At 42.5% G+C, this 14,849-nt stretch overlaps 1 protein-coding gene and 1 long non-coding RNA gene across 5 annotated transcripts; one reads left to right on the forward strand and one right to left on the reverse strand.

Moving 5' to 3' along the window:
* Positions 1-28: 28 nt before the first annotated feature.
* Positions 29-4,803, reverse strand: LOC130683027 (uncharacterized). Of its 2 annotated transcripts, none has more exons than XR_008996589.1 (3): positions 3,176-4,803; positions 2,117-3,076; positions 29-235 (listed from the first exon to the last, which is right to left on the reverse strand). It is a non-coding gene; the product is annotated as an uncharacterized LOC130683027 (long non-coding RNA). The 2 variants fall into 2 exon arrangements; XR_008996590.1 differs by having other exon boundaries at positions 1,396-3,076; positions 3,176-3,478.
* A 193-nt stretch (positions 4,804-4,996) lies between these two features.
* GNG10 (G protein subunit gamma 10) lies at positions 4,997-12,471 on the forward strand. 3 transcript variants are annotated; one of them, XM_036915666.2, is made up of 3 exons: positions 4,997-5,825; positions 10,490-10,621; positions 10,842-11,513. In XM_036915666.2, the coding sequence occupies exons 1-2, from the start codon at positions 5,058-5,060 to the stop codon at positions 10,613-10,615; spliced, it is 894 nt and encodes a 297-aa protein (XP_036771561.2). In that variant the 5' UTR covers positions 4,997-5,057; the 3' UTR covers positions 10,616-10,621; positions 10,842-11,513. The 3 variants fall into 3 exon arrangements, with proteins under 3 accessions (XP_036771561.2, XP_036771560.1, XP_036771562.1); XM_036915665.2 differs by lacking the exon at positions 10,842-11,513 and adding an exon at positions 11,530-12,471 and having other exon boundaries at positions 5,411-5,825; XM_036915667.2 differs by lacking the exon at positions 10,842-11,513 and adding an exon at positions 11,530-12,471 and having other exon boundaries at positions 5,449-5,759.
* The last annotated feature ends 2,378 nt before the right edge of the window (positions 12,472-14,849 follow it).

Below are 14,849 nucleotides of genomic sequence, written 5' to 3' on the forward strand. Positions count from 1 at the left end.
AATGTGTCTCTGTATATTATTTTGCATACCTGCTAGATTGCTGCATTTCTTCCTGACTTTCTAGAAATGTCATTCCTGGAATTGCCCCCAGCAATAGCCTGTTCATTTGGTAAAAGTTCTTAGTTTTTTTTCAATCATGGCAACTGCATGGGTCAAGATGAATGGACTCTCCTTAACAGAAGGATTATGATTCTTCTCTCTTCTTCCCTCAGAAAAATAACTGTGCTTCAAAGTTCTAGAGTGAAGAAAGGGCCATTAGTTGTCAGAACTGTTATTCAAGTATTCTGGGTATTATTATCTTTATACTCTGCCCTTCCCTCACCAAAAAACAAACAAACAAACATAAGTTCCATTTTAGAAACATTTGGAGAAGAATCCTGGGTAGAGGATTCCACAACCCTACTAGTTAGAAAATTTTTCTTGTATTTCTTTTCAGGGCTATCACCATTTTCTTTTTGCTTGGCCTTCAGAGGTTTATAGCATATAGTTGTTCATTGTTGTCTGTTTATTATCACTTCATATAATTGAGGTCTGTGTTAAAATTACTCCTAGGGTTATATTCATGTCAAATGTCTTCATAACAGATCCCACTATGAACTCTTTCCTCATTGATCTTCCTTTGAATTTTTCAAGTTCTACAAATCATAGGTTGGTGTTTCATAACACAGTAAGTAGGTACCATGCCTCGAATCTTAGCACTACAATTGGTGTATAGGATTTAAAAATGTTACATGAAAAAATAGTTGAGACTAGAGAATGAAGTATTTAAATGTACTATTCAATTTATGTTTAGAAAAGTTTTTTTTTTGGATCGGAAGTACAGTAAACTTTCAACACTCAAACCTTGGAGATAATTTTAGATAATTTTACTTGAAGGGAAGCCATTACAAAGCTAAGCTAATATTCAACTAGTGTTATGACCCAAGTTGGAGGTTCTGTGGAAATTAAAAGAGAATGGCTTTTATTAGACATTAATGTAAATAGATCTAGCTACTTTAAGACATTAAATCAGACATGATCTCCATTGAGTTATAATTATGCATTTTGAGGCAGGTAATGTTACTGAAACAAATTAGTGTATGGATGAAGTATAATTAATCTTATTTGCAAAATATGATACTCTTCACACTTAAATATGAGCTAAGCCAAATCTAGAACCTAATAACTAAATAAAATTTGCTTAACAAATTATTTGACCTTTGTGGTTTCCTCATCTGTGAAACGAAGGGATCTTTGTAGATAATTAGGATTTAAAATTCTATAGCTGGCAAATTCACACAGGTTTAGGGTCTGAAATAGATTAGATTGCCGGCAATTGAGAAATGTTACTACTATTTAAAAAGCCTACATAATGAGTTCTGATTATGAACTTCAATCAGCTTCCTAGTACTTAACAGGATTCAGAGTGTACTTGAATGAATCACATGGTCTTAGGTCAGCGACATGCGGGATTTCTTAACAGACTCCAGTTTCATTAAGGGGATAGAAGAACTTCATTTGACAGGTCTCCTTTTATAACCTGACAAAGAGCAAGCAGGATGCCGTGGAGTGGCATAGTGAAGGGCCCCCACCAGTAAGATGGCGAACTTCCGGCTTCTCTTCCGGGTCCTCAGTTCCTGACGACGCCACCTAAAGGTCAATCACCCCTCTCCCCACTCCCACTCCCAGCACCTAGCCAATAGCCACCAGCCCCGTAGAAGTAACACCACAATCACCCCATGCCCCTTCCTATATAACCCAGCACCTTTTCCCCAATAAAGCGGATTTCTCCGGTGAATTGCTGCTGTGTGTCGCTCCTTTCCTTTCACATAGGCTTTGCAGCCAGATAGGCCAAGGTTTGGTTTCTGGCTCTGCAGGTGACTAGGAGCTTAACTTTGGGCAGGTTAAGCTCTGAGCTTCATTTTCTCATTTTTAATAGTAGGCATACTAGCTATTTCATAGGATTATTATGAGAAATAATATTGTTAAGTGCTGCATATATTAAGTGCTCAATAAATGAGTTTCCTTGCCTTCAGAGGGAAGTGGAGTCCTTCTCATTTGTTAAAGTCCGTGGTAATAGAGTGTTGTGATTATTTCAATCCCATTTATTCTTTTAATAGGTATTTGAATTCCTCACCTTATGCAAGGTACTGTGGTAGAGTGAACAAGTGATGATGCTCTGTAGTGTTGGCACTGTTTTAAAAGCAACTGGCTGCCCCTTGTGCCTTTCAGTACAAGGTGAAGAAGCTGAGACAACTCAGGAAAGAATAAACTTTCAGAGACAACAGAGTAGTCAGCTGCTTGCTAGTTCAAGGCTTACATTTACTGAAGAACACTTATTTCCTCATCTCTAAAGTTGAGGGTGGACTATATTATCTCAAGGTTTCTCCACTCTGAAGTTCCATGATCGAAGAAAATAGATCAAAAATAGTCGATGAGAAGATATTGTAAAGTATAAAGCGAAGCACAGATGGTCAGTCCTCCTTAATTACAAGTGGCATCTAGGCTGCTAGTCCATGCATCACTGAAGGAGGCTGTATGCTAAAACCTGGTTGTTTCAAGCCAGACTACTTCTCTCCAAGAAGAGTGCAAAAGTCAATCATAGTGTTTCATACAGAGGTGGGCAGGGGAGGTGGGCTTGTACGGGCTTGAGGGAAGGAGATGGGGCACACCCCTGGACTTTTTCTGCTACTTCATGGCTGACACAAAGTATACATTGTGTGTCCCCTCACTGTGGGCAACCCCACAGCCACTTCTAGTTAGTTAGAATCTCATTTCTTCAGCTGTCATTGCGCTATGCAAATGTCTCTCACATCAGCATTGTGCCACTAAACATTTTTTACAGCCTAGAGGCACATGGTAGTGCAGTTGATGTAGTTTCTCCTAAGCCAAACTCATCTTTGTTCTTTACTCCTCTCGTAAAACCTAGCCGTTTCCGAATTTCTGTCACAAATGTCAGTTTCAGCCCACTTGCTGCTTCAGATGCCACTGCCTCCTTTTCTTTGCATTTCATAACCACCGGAAGTACTGTTGATTTACTCTTCTGAGTTTCTTCTCCTGCCTTCACAGTCCTATCAGGGGCCTCATTCCAGCCAGGCTACCAAAACGACAAAACAAAAACTTTATTGAAGTCATTTTGTCTCCCCAACTTCAGTTTTTTACCTTATTCCAGATTAATATTCCTAAAATGTCTTACCATGTGGCTACCCCACCTTTTGTCACAAACTTCTGTCTCTTTTTGAGGTTTTCTGTGACTTTCAGTTTTAACAGTTTTGTATCTTCTGTTATTCACAACAGCCTTTTCCATTCGGTCATTCCACGTGTGCCTGGCCTCCTCTCCTCTTGTTGGAAAGTTTCCCCCTGTGCTCTCTACGCCATCTGCAGGACAGATTCTCAAGGTCTAAGCATCATCATCTATGAAGAGCTTTTTCTAATCCTTCCAGACTGTATCTTTGCTCTGAGTTCTTTGCTACATCTTTTTGACACATGACATTTCTGTCTTACTAATTTAGTAATGTTTCTAACATGTACTGTCATCTTTTGACTAGAATATATGTTAAGTTCTTTGTAGTGAGGTAACTTAACCACTAAAGAGGGCTTTAAAATTTGCAAATCTGCTCTTCTTATAGATAAAAACTCTTAACACCCCAAATACTGAACATAGAGCTCACAAAATGAACAGAAATGTTCAGCCTCAACAGTTGAGACATTTAAGAGACTTGTGAGGGTGTAGAGCAATAGGTAGCCTTTGGTGCGAATAGCAGGTGCTACCATCTTCTAGAGGATATAGTAGGGAAATGTTTTTAAAACTGTTTATATTCTTTGATTCATCAATTCCAATTTTAGGAATGCATCCTAAGGAAGTAAAACAGACACGCACAAAGCTATATGTTCAAGAGGGTCATCATAGTGTTAAATAGGGCAGTAGGTAAATAATGATCTAGTACAATGGAATACCATGCAGTCATTAAAAATAATTGATGCAAGGTATATTTGTTTTTGTCTGCCTCTGGCTCCCTTCTGGTATCAGCATCCTGGTTTTCCTTTGGGGAACCACCCCACTTCCCCTTAAGTCCATGTGGATTAGGTTCCCCAGAAAAACAGACTCTGAGATGGAGATTTTCATGCAGCAAGTACATTGGGAGTGTTAAAGCCAACACCGGTGGGGGAGTCCAGGAAGTGGAGATTGGGCAGAGGGAGCTGAACTGTGAAGTGGTTGCCGTAAAGGCCTCAGATGACCCAGATCCTTTGGAGCTGGGATCACTCTTAGATGTCCCAAATCGAGGCAAGGGCACTGGGGTTCAGATCTTATACACCCCACATCAATCACTGAATGAGAGCTGACCCTGGAAGGGGTGCTGGGCTAAGGGTAGTTCCCAGAGAGGGACTTGGCTGCGAGGCATCACCTGCCGCTACTCCCAGCAGCTGGGGGAATGAGTGGCACCATCCCAAATGGGGAAGTTGGGTGGTGCACCAGAGCACCCACAAGTGGCGGAGCTGACCCTACTCCTCATCCTGTCCTTGGCAGGTTACAGCTAATCTGAGTGGTCCAACTCGACATAACCCTTGCCTTCAAACAGTGATGGGTTAGGGGTGGGCGCAGACTCAGTACCATCAGTAAGATCCGTCATGGGGATTTTCTGCTAGAACAGTTAGAAAGAAAAGAGGTGCTCTTGCTCTTGGGTTTGCTAGGATGGGACACTGGAAGCATGGAACCTCCCTTCACAACTCTAGAGTGTCTATTTACTACTGAAGGAAATGAGGCAACACAGAAAAAGCAGAGCCAAGAAATGGAAAATGAGAGCCCTGAAGCTATTATTTGGGCAATTAAATCCACTACCTCAAAGTCCCTAGGCTTTAAGGCACACAAACCAACATAGCACCTTTTTGCACTATTCAATGACAAATAACAATGGGGTACAAGAATAAGGAAACGTTTGTAATACATTAAGCGGGGAAAAAAAAACCAAGACAAAAACGTGTATTACACATAGTAATGATGCCAGGTTTGTAAAACAAAACTAATGTACACACCCAAAAAAAGTATGCCTCACAACAGACACAACGGTTATAGCTGAATGGTGAGATGGGGTGAGGGGACTGAATTTAATTTTATTCTACATGCTCCACAGAGATGTCAGGCGCTGGGGTTTTACTCTGCGTACCTTACCCTACCAAATGCACTGGCAGGATTCCCAGCAAGCCACAGGCTGACTTACAAACCTGCTACTGTTTCGCGGAAATCCTACCAGTTGTCACTCATCTTCAGGAGAGTGGCACAGCATGTGGCACAGAGGCCTTCACGGCCTGAACCCTTCTTTCTCCACCTCATTCCCACCTCGGCCCCCGCCCCCGGGAATCGGAGCTGCGGGCAGGAACGCGCCCCGGTCTCGCCGTCCCCCCGGGCCGCCCCCACCCCGCCCCGCCCCGAGGCCCGGCTCTGCCGCGCGGACGGGCGCCCCGCGCGGACCCCACCACGAGGCTCCGGTTCCGCAGGCGGACGCCGGGTTCTCTGTTTAGACGCAGAAAGAGTGAAGGAGGCGTCAGTCCGTTCGGCACCCCAAACTCGCTTACCCGAGGCGCGGGGAGCGCACGGGAGGCGGGCAGGCGCAGCTGCTTCCCCGCCCCGGGGCGGTGCCCAGGCTTGGGCTTCGCGGCCCCCATCCCGCCCCAACGCCTGGCCGCCCGGCGCCGCCGCCATGTCCTCCGGGGCCGGCGTGAACGCCCTGCAGCGCCTGGTGGAGCAGCTCAAGCTGGAGGCCGGCGTGGAGAGGATCAAGGTGAGGCGGGCGGCAGCGCCCTTCGCCCGCGGGGACCGCCCGCCCCGCCGCCGCCGCCGAGGCCGGGTGAGGAGCCGCTGGCCGCCCCGCCGCCGGGCGGGGGCTGCTGAGCGGGTGGAGCGCGAAACGGGGCGGGTGGAGCGCGAAACGGGGCGGGTGGAGCGCGAACGGGGCGGCTGGCGCGCGGCGAGCGGCTGTGAGGACGGCGCGCTCGGCCCCGACTCGCCGCATGGCCTCGGCGGGGTGGGAGCCCGTGCGGGGCCTGCTGGGACTCAGGCGCCCGGGAGAGCCGGGCCGCGGAAGCAGACTGGGCCTGCTGGGCCCGCGGCGAGGCGCCTGCCCCGCGAGGATGGCCGGGCCGAGTGCCCCGGGGCGCTTCCGTTTCCGTGGCGCACAGGGCCTCGGGGTCGGGGGCGCAGGACGGACGCGAGGAGACAGGATCGCGGGGGACGCGCTGGCAGCCGGGCCTCTGCGAGTGCGGGAGGATGGAGTCGAGATGCGGAGGAGGCCGAACGGACGAGCTTGGCGGTGACGGACGCGCTGCGAGGGGACGGGGAGACGCGGCGCTCGGGGGACGGCATGGAGGGCGCGGCCGCCCGCTCCGGGGGAGAGCGGGGCCGGGGGCTGGATGAGGTCCGCCTCGGAGGTGCGGCCTTGGAGGAGATACCCAGGAGGTGCCGGCCGCAAGGCCTGAAACCCAGACATCAAGGCTGACTCGTCATTAGAATGTGTGCGCGTGAAAAAAGTGCGACAGTGAAGAAAGGGACCAGAGCGTTGCTCCCAGGGACCAGTCGGAGGTCAAGGCCGAGGCGGGGGGAACCAAGGGCCGGGAAGGACGCTGGAGCAAGAAAGGAGGGGTTTTCAGAATTTGGGGCTGAGTCAACGTGTGCAATGTTTAGCCGGTTAAAAAGCATCTGTTACATAGTTGGGTTTAGCAACAAGCATAGTAGCACTATTTGCAGAATGTGTGTGTGAATGAACACTGCCCAGCTCTCCAGGTACCTCAGCAGTGCCTTTGCTCTGGACCTGGCATGATGCTGGGTACTGACAATACGGTGATTTAATGAGGAGGATAAGCCATAAACACATTACCAGTAAGTAAAATAATTTCAGATGAAAAGTGATGTGAAGATTGTAAAACAGAGTAGAGATGGAGGGCATGCAGAAGAGGTTGCAGTAACGTGTAGCAGTAGAAGCAGAATCTGGATTGCAATAGAGTAGGAAAAAATTTTTTAAAGAAATTGGTTTTAAAGAGGAACCAGCATTTTCTTTTTTAAATTTAGGAAGTGAGAAAGCCATATTTTGAGGTTGAGGGGAAGGAACAAACTATTTTTAGGTTGATGGGAGGAAGAAAGGGAGAAGAATTGGAGGTGGAGAAGCCGGGTGTCTGTCTGTGGGGCATGCGATTGGAGGGGCACCTCCCCAGACAGGAAGAGAGGAGATAAGGGCGTATGTAAAGACAGATGTTTCTAGATATGGGCCTGAGGACTTGTGTGATGGCAATTTCTTTGGAAAATAGGGGACCGAGTTTTCTTCGAGGGCAGGGGAAAGGGAGCTAGTGAGTCACAAAATCGGAGCGGAGGGGAAAGAGTGCTGCAGGGAATGGGAGATGAGACCCAGCTACTATGAGATTGGAGACTGATTGCCTACTTGTGTGTTTATTTTTCTCCAGCAGCATTTGGCCACCCAGGAATCTGAGTATCTACGGTGAATGGTAGTTGATCCAAGTAGTGGGTTAGCAAGGGAGGGATGCCAGAAAAATGGAAGTGGGAAGGGAGGGCAAGGACTCTGAGCATCTGGCCAGAAAGAGGCTGAACCTAGGCTAGATAGAGAAGGAATGAAGCCAGCCTCCTGGTGACGGTCAGGATAAAACTAGAGGAGGTGTTCTTCCAGAGGTCAAAGAGCAGGTATAGCGAGAAGAAAGGAAGCAGCACCCTGGGTGGGTAGGAGAAACTGTGGTCAGAAGGTAGGCTGTTGGAGTGTACAATTTTAGGGGTGGAGCGGTTACAGGTGTTGGCTGTAACTATTGGCATTGAGGACAAGGTTGTTTGAGGAGAGGAGGTCAGGGAACTGAAACTAGGCCTGTTGCAAATGTTCAGGATACTGGGACCTGAGGTGGGGAGGAAAACTGTGAGCCGGCTGCTTGTCTTCCGTGTGAAATAGCTAGGCAAGTTATTCTTATCTACACTTAAAAATAGTTACAGGTGATAAAACTGAGATCCAGAGATTTCAAGTGAATTGCTCAAGGTCACATAAATAATAAGCTTATTTTGGGGGTGTCTTCATGGTAGTATGGTTTGGGGTGCTTGGCAGGGTGTAACTCTGGGGAAATGAAATCTCGGAGCAAAATACCTCTAAAACCAAAATCAGCCAAAAGGAGAAATAAAGTTTAAAACCCATTTATTGCTTACAAACTGTGGTCTGGGGCCATTTCTCTTTCCTGCTCTGGCAGAAGCAAGCAAGACCTCCCCCCAACCTCTCAGGTTCAGATAAGCCCTTGGACCCCCAGGTAATTACCCATTGATTTGGAGATGGCCTACTTTTCTTCACCCCTTACGAACACCTGTTGATATGAGATGCACTAAAGCCATGAGATATTCTGGAAATATTACAATTTTACCCACACAGGGCTTCTCTCAGGCAGCACCTTAGGAAATCAAAACATTCCAAGTCTTGGTCTGCCTTATTTTAGGCCTCACTGATGGATGGATGTTCCCACCACACCCAGACACATCTTCTCTTTGACAGACTTGATAACTGGTAAATAAATAACAAACAAATGAATAAACAAGGACACCATTTTCTAGTGTACGTAATGGAGGGCATCCCTTCCTGGTGATTGGAATGCTTGATAGCCTTCCAAGGACCTCTTCTTTGCTTTGAAGAAGTCTCAGAAGTTGCTGGATGAGCATGTGCTCAAACCAAGGAGTGTAATTTCGGTAGGATTATTATTCCCCCTCCAGCGGTAGGCGACAGCTTCCAAGTGTTTGCATTTGTATTCTCCAGTGCAGAGTCTCCCTGGAAAGTGCTAGAGAAATGCTGACCACCGTTACTCTTCTCTTATTTTCTCTGTATATTTCCTCAACTTAACTTTTTGACCGTGTTCTTTAGGCTAGGGTCCAGTTAATCCCATTTCTTCAGGAGTCCTGGGAGTCTTCTACCCCGTATGCATGGTGTTCAGCTGTTACCTCTGATGCAGATACAGTAATAATCAGCATAATCAGTTCAAAATTTTTTTTGAATTAATAACTGTTATATATCACCATTAATCTCAATTATAATTAATATGAAAATGTCGGAACTTCTATAATGGGAAAAGTAGCTTAGACATTACTTTGATAATATTGTGTGTTTATATAACAAACTGGTATTACATTAACAAAACCAAAATTCCTAACATATTCTAGAAACTAGATAGTAACTGTAACATAAGGATTTGATTTTCTAGTTATTGGGAAGCTTGGAAAATTAACACAAATTAATAATAATACTTGAACGGCAACTGGAACCATTATTGTACAATATGGGTGAGATTTTATATAAAATACCTGTTCAATGCAAGAAAAAAAAAGAAAGGAAAGCCTCCACATGGAAATATGGCTCATAGTATTGTATCAGTGCTGCCTGATAAACTTCTCCAAAACTTAGTGGTTTGAAACATGTATTAACTCACAATTCTTAGATCAGCAGTGTGATCAGCTATTTTCCTGCTGATCTTTGCTGGGGTCTCCTGTGCATCCGCAATCAAATGGAGGCTTGGCTTATTTGAATGATCTAGGTCGGCCTCACACATGTGTGGAGGCTGGCAGGCAGGTGGTTGGGGGCTGGCTGACTGGTTCTCTTCCACAAGACCTCCATTTGGCTAACTTGGGCTCTTTAGATGTTGGTCTTAGGGTTCCAGCCACAGCAAGAGAGTAGCTGCAAAGGCTCTTGAGTCACAGGCTTCGAACTAGCCCATTATTTCTGGTCATATTCTCCTGCTCACATTCAAAGGGCGGGTGAAGACTCTACTTCCTGATGGCAGGAGCTGAAAAATACTGTGACCATTGTTGCCGTCGTCTGCCATGGAAGTATTGCTGTGTGTCAGCACTATTCTAAGTGCTTAATCTTCATTAACTTAATTGTCACATCAATTCAGTGAAATAGGTACTCTTACTACATTTCATAGATGAGAAAACATGTTCTGAGAAATTAGGTAACTTGCCCAAAGTCTTACAGGTAGTGACAGAGCTGAATTTAAGTCCAGGCAGTCTGGTTCCAGAGGCCACACTCTTAACCAATAAACTATCCTGCTTCAAAAGCATGGTGGAGGAACCTTGTCACTTGTTTTGAGCAGACATGATAAGGCTGCAGCTTCGTAAACACTGAAACAGTTGGCAAACCTGGATTTATCAATGCATGCTTTATAAGTGAACATCTCTAAAGGGAACACTAGAATGAGCTATTTTTACTAGTTGTCTCAGAACTAGGATTCTTAAAGGATCAAAGATAGAGCTTTATCTTTCCTTTATTGAATAAGCAACTAAACAAAAAATACTGTACAGTTATAAAAATTGTAACCTTTCCTCTTTGGAGTTCAGTTATGAGAGCTTCCAGCAAAATAGAAACTTTTGGAGGTTGCAGAAAGTGTGACCATTATCAGGTTGAATGATCATTTTTTGGAATATCACATGGCTGCTGGAAGGTTCAGGCTGTGAGCAGCCTGTCAAGCTGTTGTCCCTTTGTGTCAGGTCTCTCAGGCAGCTGCAGAGCTTCAACAGTACTGCATGCAGAATGCCTGCAAGGATGCCCTGCTGGTGGGGGTTCCAGCTGGAAGCAACCCCTTCCGAGAGCCCAGATCCTGTGCTTTACTCTGAAGACTGGTGAGTAAGGATACACCATGCCAGGTTGGGACCATGGCATTATCACAGGGCTTCCCAAAAGACTTGGGCAACTTTGTTTTGAATATTTAGAGTCTATTGCCTCTTTGGCACTAACTTGTGAGATGCTAATGTCCTTATGTCGTTGAGCTCTCTAACTGAGTTGGTTGATGGTAACTTCTTGACCTTAATCTGCCTCGCCTCTGCCCTCACACCATCCCAGAGTTGTGATTTGCTGCTTGATGCTATCAACTGATTTGCTGCTCTTGGGACTGAGGACTCCCCAGAGGAGAAGACCTGTTCCTACCACCAGCTTTGATTTCTTTCCTAGTGGCTTTCAGAATATATCTTTGTTTTAATGGAGAAAGAAATGTAGCTACTGGGGAAAAGTGTGAGTAGGTTAAAAGAGCTTTAAAAATGGATTGTAGAAATGAAAACACCTCTTTGGTGGCATATTAGAAATTTTATGGGTTCTAATGTGTTATATGGGGTCTCATTCACAATTTCACCTTTTTGGGGGAAGAGGTCAAGGCATAGATTATTAGAGTCTTGGGACCAACGTATTTCAAATTATGTTTTATAAGGGGTGTTCATACAGTTATCATCTTAGATCCTTTTTCATATACTTGCAAAAGGAAATTATTCACATTAACAAGAAGGAAGTAATCATACTACTAGGTACTATTGTACCGTTTAATGGAAAATGTCTACATTAATGGTATTAAATAATTGTCTTATGCTGGCAAAGCACTTTCACGGATGCTACTTAGTTTTTGTATTAACCGTACAGGTACTTTGTATTAACCTTACTCTCTACCTTGAGAACTAAAATCACCCATGAAATGATGACTAGTTAATTGTACATATAAATGTTACTAAAGTGAAAACCTACCGAATTCTCTTTCCAATAGGGAAGAAGTTCGCTGAGGAATGCTTTCAAGTGCAAAGTGATGAATAGGACTCCAAATCTCAAGAAAACATTTTCTCTAGCCAAACGACTTTCAGATATTTCAGACCTTTCCTGTGGCCTGATCCTGTAGCCAGAATTCTACAGCAGTTGATGAGTTTCTACTCAAATAAGGAAACTGGATGAAAGAGTAGACTTTAATGACAATGGCCTGATTCTTTTATGTGAAGTGCTTTATGTATAGGACAAACAAAAATACCACTAAACACACCAAAATACACCTCTTTCATAAGTGAATAACTAGTGTTTCTATACCTGGAATATGTGTGTTTTATTTACAGGATGTTTACATTTTGGGAAGGGAAACATTTTCATTTGTTAAAAAATTGAATATTTATAATTTGTTGTTCCTAAGATTTTTTATACCATAACAAAATATCTTTTCTCATGAATTTACAACTTCAAAATAAAGACAAGTGAGTAAGTACATAATTGGGGAAGGAATAGGCTTTGTTAATCAAATGGTATCTTGATTTTTCCGAATGAGATTGTTTTATTTTTAACACTAAACGTGGGAGCTGTTTGTTAGCAAACTTACTTGGAAAGGTTAGTGTTGTGTGGTGTATTAGATTGCCCTATCCTGCGTATGAAGCAGATTTGATTTCTGTATTCTTAAATTCCTCGATAGTTCTGGTTGTAATTTTTTTTAAATGCTACATTATTTCATGTCTTTAAAAAAAGTGCGTTAATGGGATGGATATACAGAATATTGCAAATAATTAAAAACAAAGTAATGAGAAAATAGTACAACCTAAATACATTCTTAATGTCACAAGTGTTTGATGATGTGCCTTTGATTTAATTTGGAACACTTTTTAAAGGATACTTTATTTGTGTTTGTAATAATCTTTGAAGAGCTTGGAAATAAAATTTCTGCTTAATTCATCATTTTCTGCCATAGCAACATTTTGTGTCTGACAAAAAATCATTTTAAAGCTTTATGGATTTCTGTTTGCTTGTGATATTGAGTGTTGGAAATGGGAGGTGAGTTTTTATTTGTAAGTCCTTGTAGAATTTGTAAAAAATAGGTACATGTGTAACATGCAGAAGTCTCTCAATTATTGGTGACATTTGTTCTTGAAATAGCTGTGTGTAAATCCATAAAGAAAGAAAGAAAATACCTTTGAGCTTAAGTAGTGTTACAATAGAGAAAATAGAAGGGACTCCCTTAACTGGCCTCTGACCTTCCAAATCTAAGTGACCTGAATTCCTGGCATTCAATTACAATTCAGGTGTCCCTTTTCTAGCCCCTCTATTTGTTCCCTGAATCTGTTTCACCTTCTCTGAATGTCAGTTATCAATTTTCCTTTCTCTCCTTTATCTTCAATTTCTCTACTGAGTCCTTTCTCTCAGCATTTAAACATTCCATTCTCCATCTTAATAACAATAACAATAAGCACTAAAAAAATATTTCCTTTAAAAAACAGATTTCAGTTATACAAAATGAGTAAGTCCTAGAGATCTGTACAGCACAGTGCTATGGTTAGTAATACTGTACTGTATACTTAAACTTTTTCTAAGAGACTAGATTTAATGTTAAGAGTGGTTATCATGGAAAATAATAAAGGGCAGGAGGAAACTTTTGGAGGTGAGGGATACGTTTATGGCATAGATGTAATAATGGTTTCATAGGTGTATGCTAATCTGCCAACTCAGTTGTGTGCATTACCTATGTACAAATAAAATCTCTTGTTTCCACTTCCTCCTTTGGCACAAACTCGATAAGCTAGTGCAAGAAAATTAGAGACATCTTACTTATGAATATAGCTGTATATGTCTTAAGTATAAGCAAATTGAATCCAGTACTATTTCAAGAGATGTTAACAACCTGACAAAGCCAGTTCAATGTAAGCAAATCTGTCAACATAATTCATTACATGAATGGTTTAAAGAAGAGAATCTATGCCAACAAATCATTTGATAAAATTCGGTAGCTGTTGAGAATAAAAACTAAGTGGATTAGTGAAATAGGAAGAAAAAAGATTATAAAGGCAGTTTATCACAACCAACAGCAAATTTCATACTATGTTGTGAAATGTGGAAGCATTCAGCAGATGATAAACAACCAAGAGTACCTTTTTTATCATCACTGTTATTCAGCATTGCTTTGGAAGTCTTAACTAATGCAGTAGATGAAAAAATAAAATGATATAAACATTTTAGAAGAAATAAGAGTTTACATAATAAGTTTATGTAATTGTACACTTGGAAAACTCATGAAAGTATAGGAAAATGAATACTTGAATTTGGAAGGCTGGTTGGATACAAAATATAGGTAGAAAAATAAAAAGCATCTATACTGGCAGTAGCTAGTTAAAAATGGAAATGGAAACAAGTTCATTTCCACTTAGTGATAAAACTATAAAAAATAATTGAGAATATTAACAGTGCAAGAGTCAAAAGGTTTTATTGATGTTTATAGAACAGGGTCTAAATAAATTTCAAGATATTAAGAATTTCATTAAAATAAAGTCTTAGGAAAATTCATATATAAATTTAATGGAATTCCTATTTTATTTTTTGAGGGAAACTGGTTAAATTTTCTAAAATTTCATATGGAAAAATCAAGTGTCCAAGAATAGTTTTTAAAACTGTGTGTATGTCTATGAAATATGGGAGGTTGAAACTTGTATTACTAGATATTAAAACTTCCTTTGAAGCTGCTGAATAAAAACTGTGATTTTTTTTTAAAGTTTTTTAAAAAAACCCTAGTAAACAATATTGTTATGTTATAGGAATAGGCAAATAGTTGACTGGATCATTATAGTTCAGAAATAGGCTCGACTTTTTTTTCTGACAGTCAGTGGAAAAGTATGGCTTACCTAATAAATGGTGCTGGCATTACTGGCTATCCAATTGGAAGGAAATAAAATTGGGCCTGTGTTATACTATGTAAAGAAAATTCCACATGGTCAAAGAAAGGTAATACAAAAGCATTAGAAGAAAGTTAGGAGAAGAATTGTATAACTTTAGGGTAAAAGCAAGGCAGGACACCCAGAAATCAAAAAGAAAAGTGTATACCGGACCGTCTTGCCAATGGGTTTCAGCCCCAGGCAAGTTCGCTATGGATTCAGTGTGACCAAAGAAACTGACAGCAAAACGTTCTTGAGTGAAAGGGTTATACCCAAGTTTATTTCCGGGTGGCAGATCAGTCACTAGAATCCTATTCACTCAGAGTGAGTCTGCAGGCAGCAAGTCGGTCTCTGCCTCTGGGCCTCTGTCCTCTGTGCTGCCACCACTCCAGCCCCTGCTCTGCTCTCCTGC

This window comes from Manis pentadactyla, chromosome 3 (genome assembly GCF_030020395.1).
Source record: "Manis pentadactyla isolate mManPen7 chromosome 3, mManPen7.hap1, whole genome shotgun sequence".
In the NCBI taxonomy this organism is placed as follows: Eukaryota; Metazoa; Chordata; class Mammalia; order Pholidota; family Manidae; genus Manis; species Manis pentadactyla.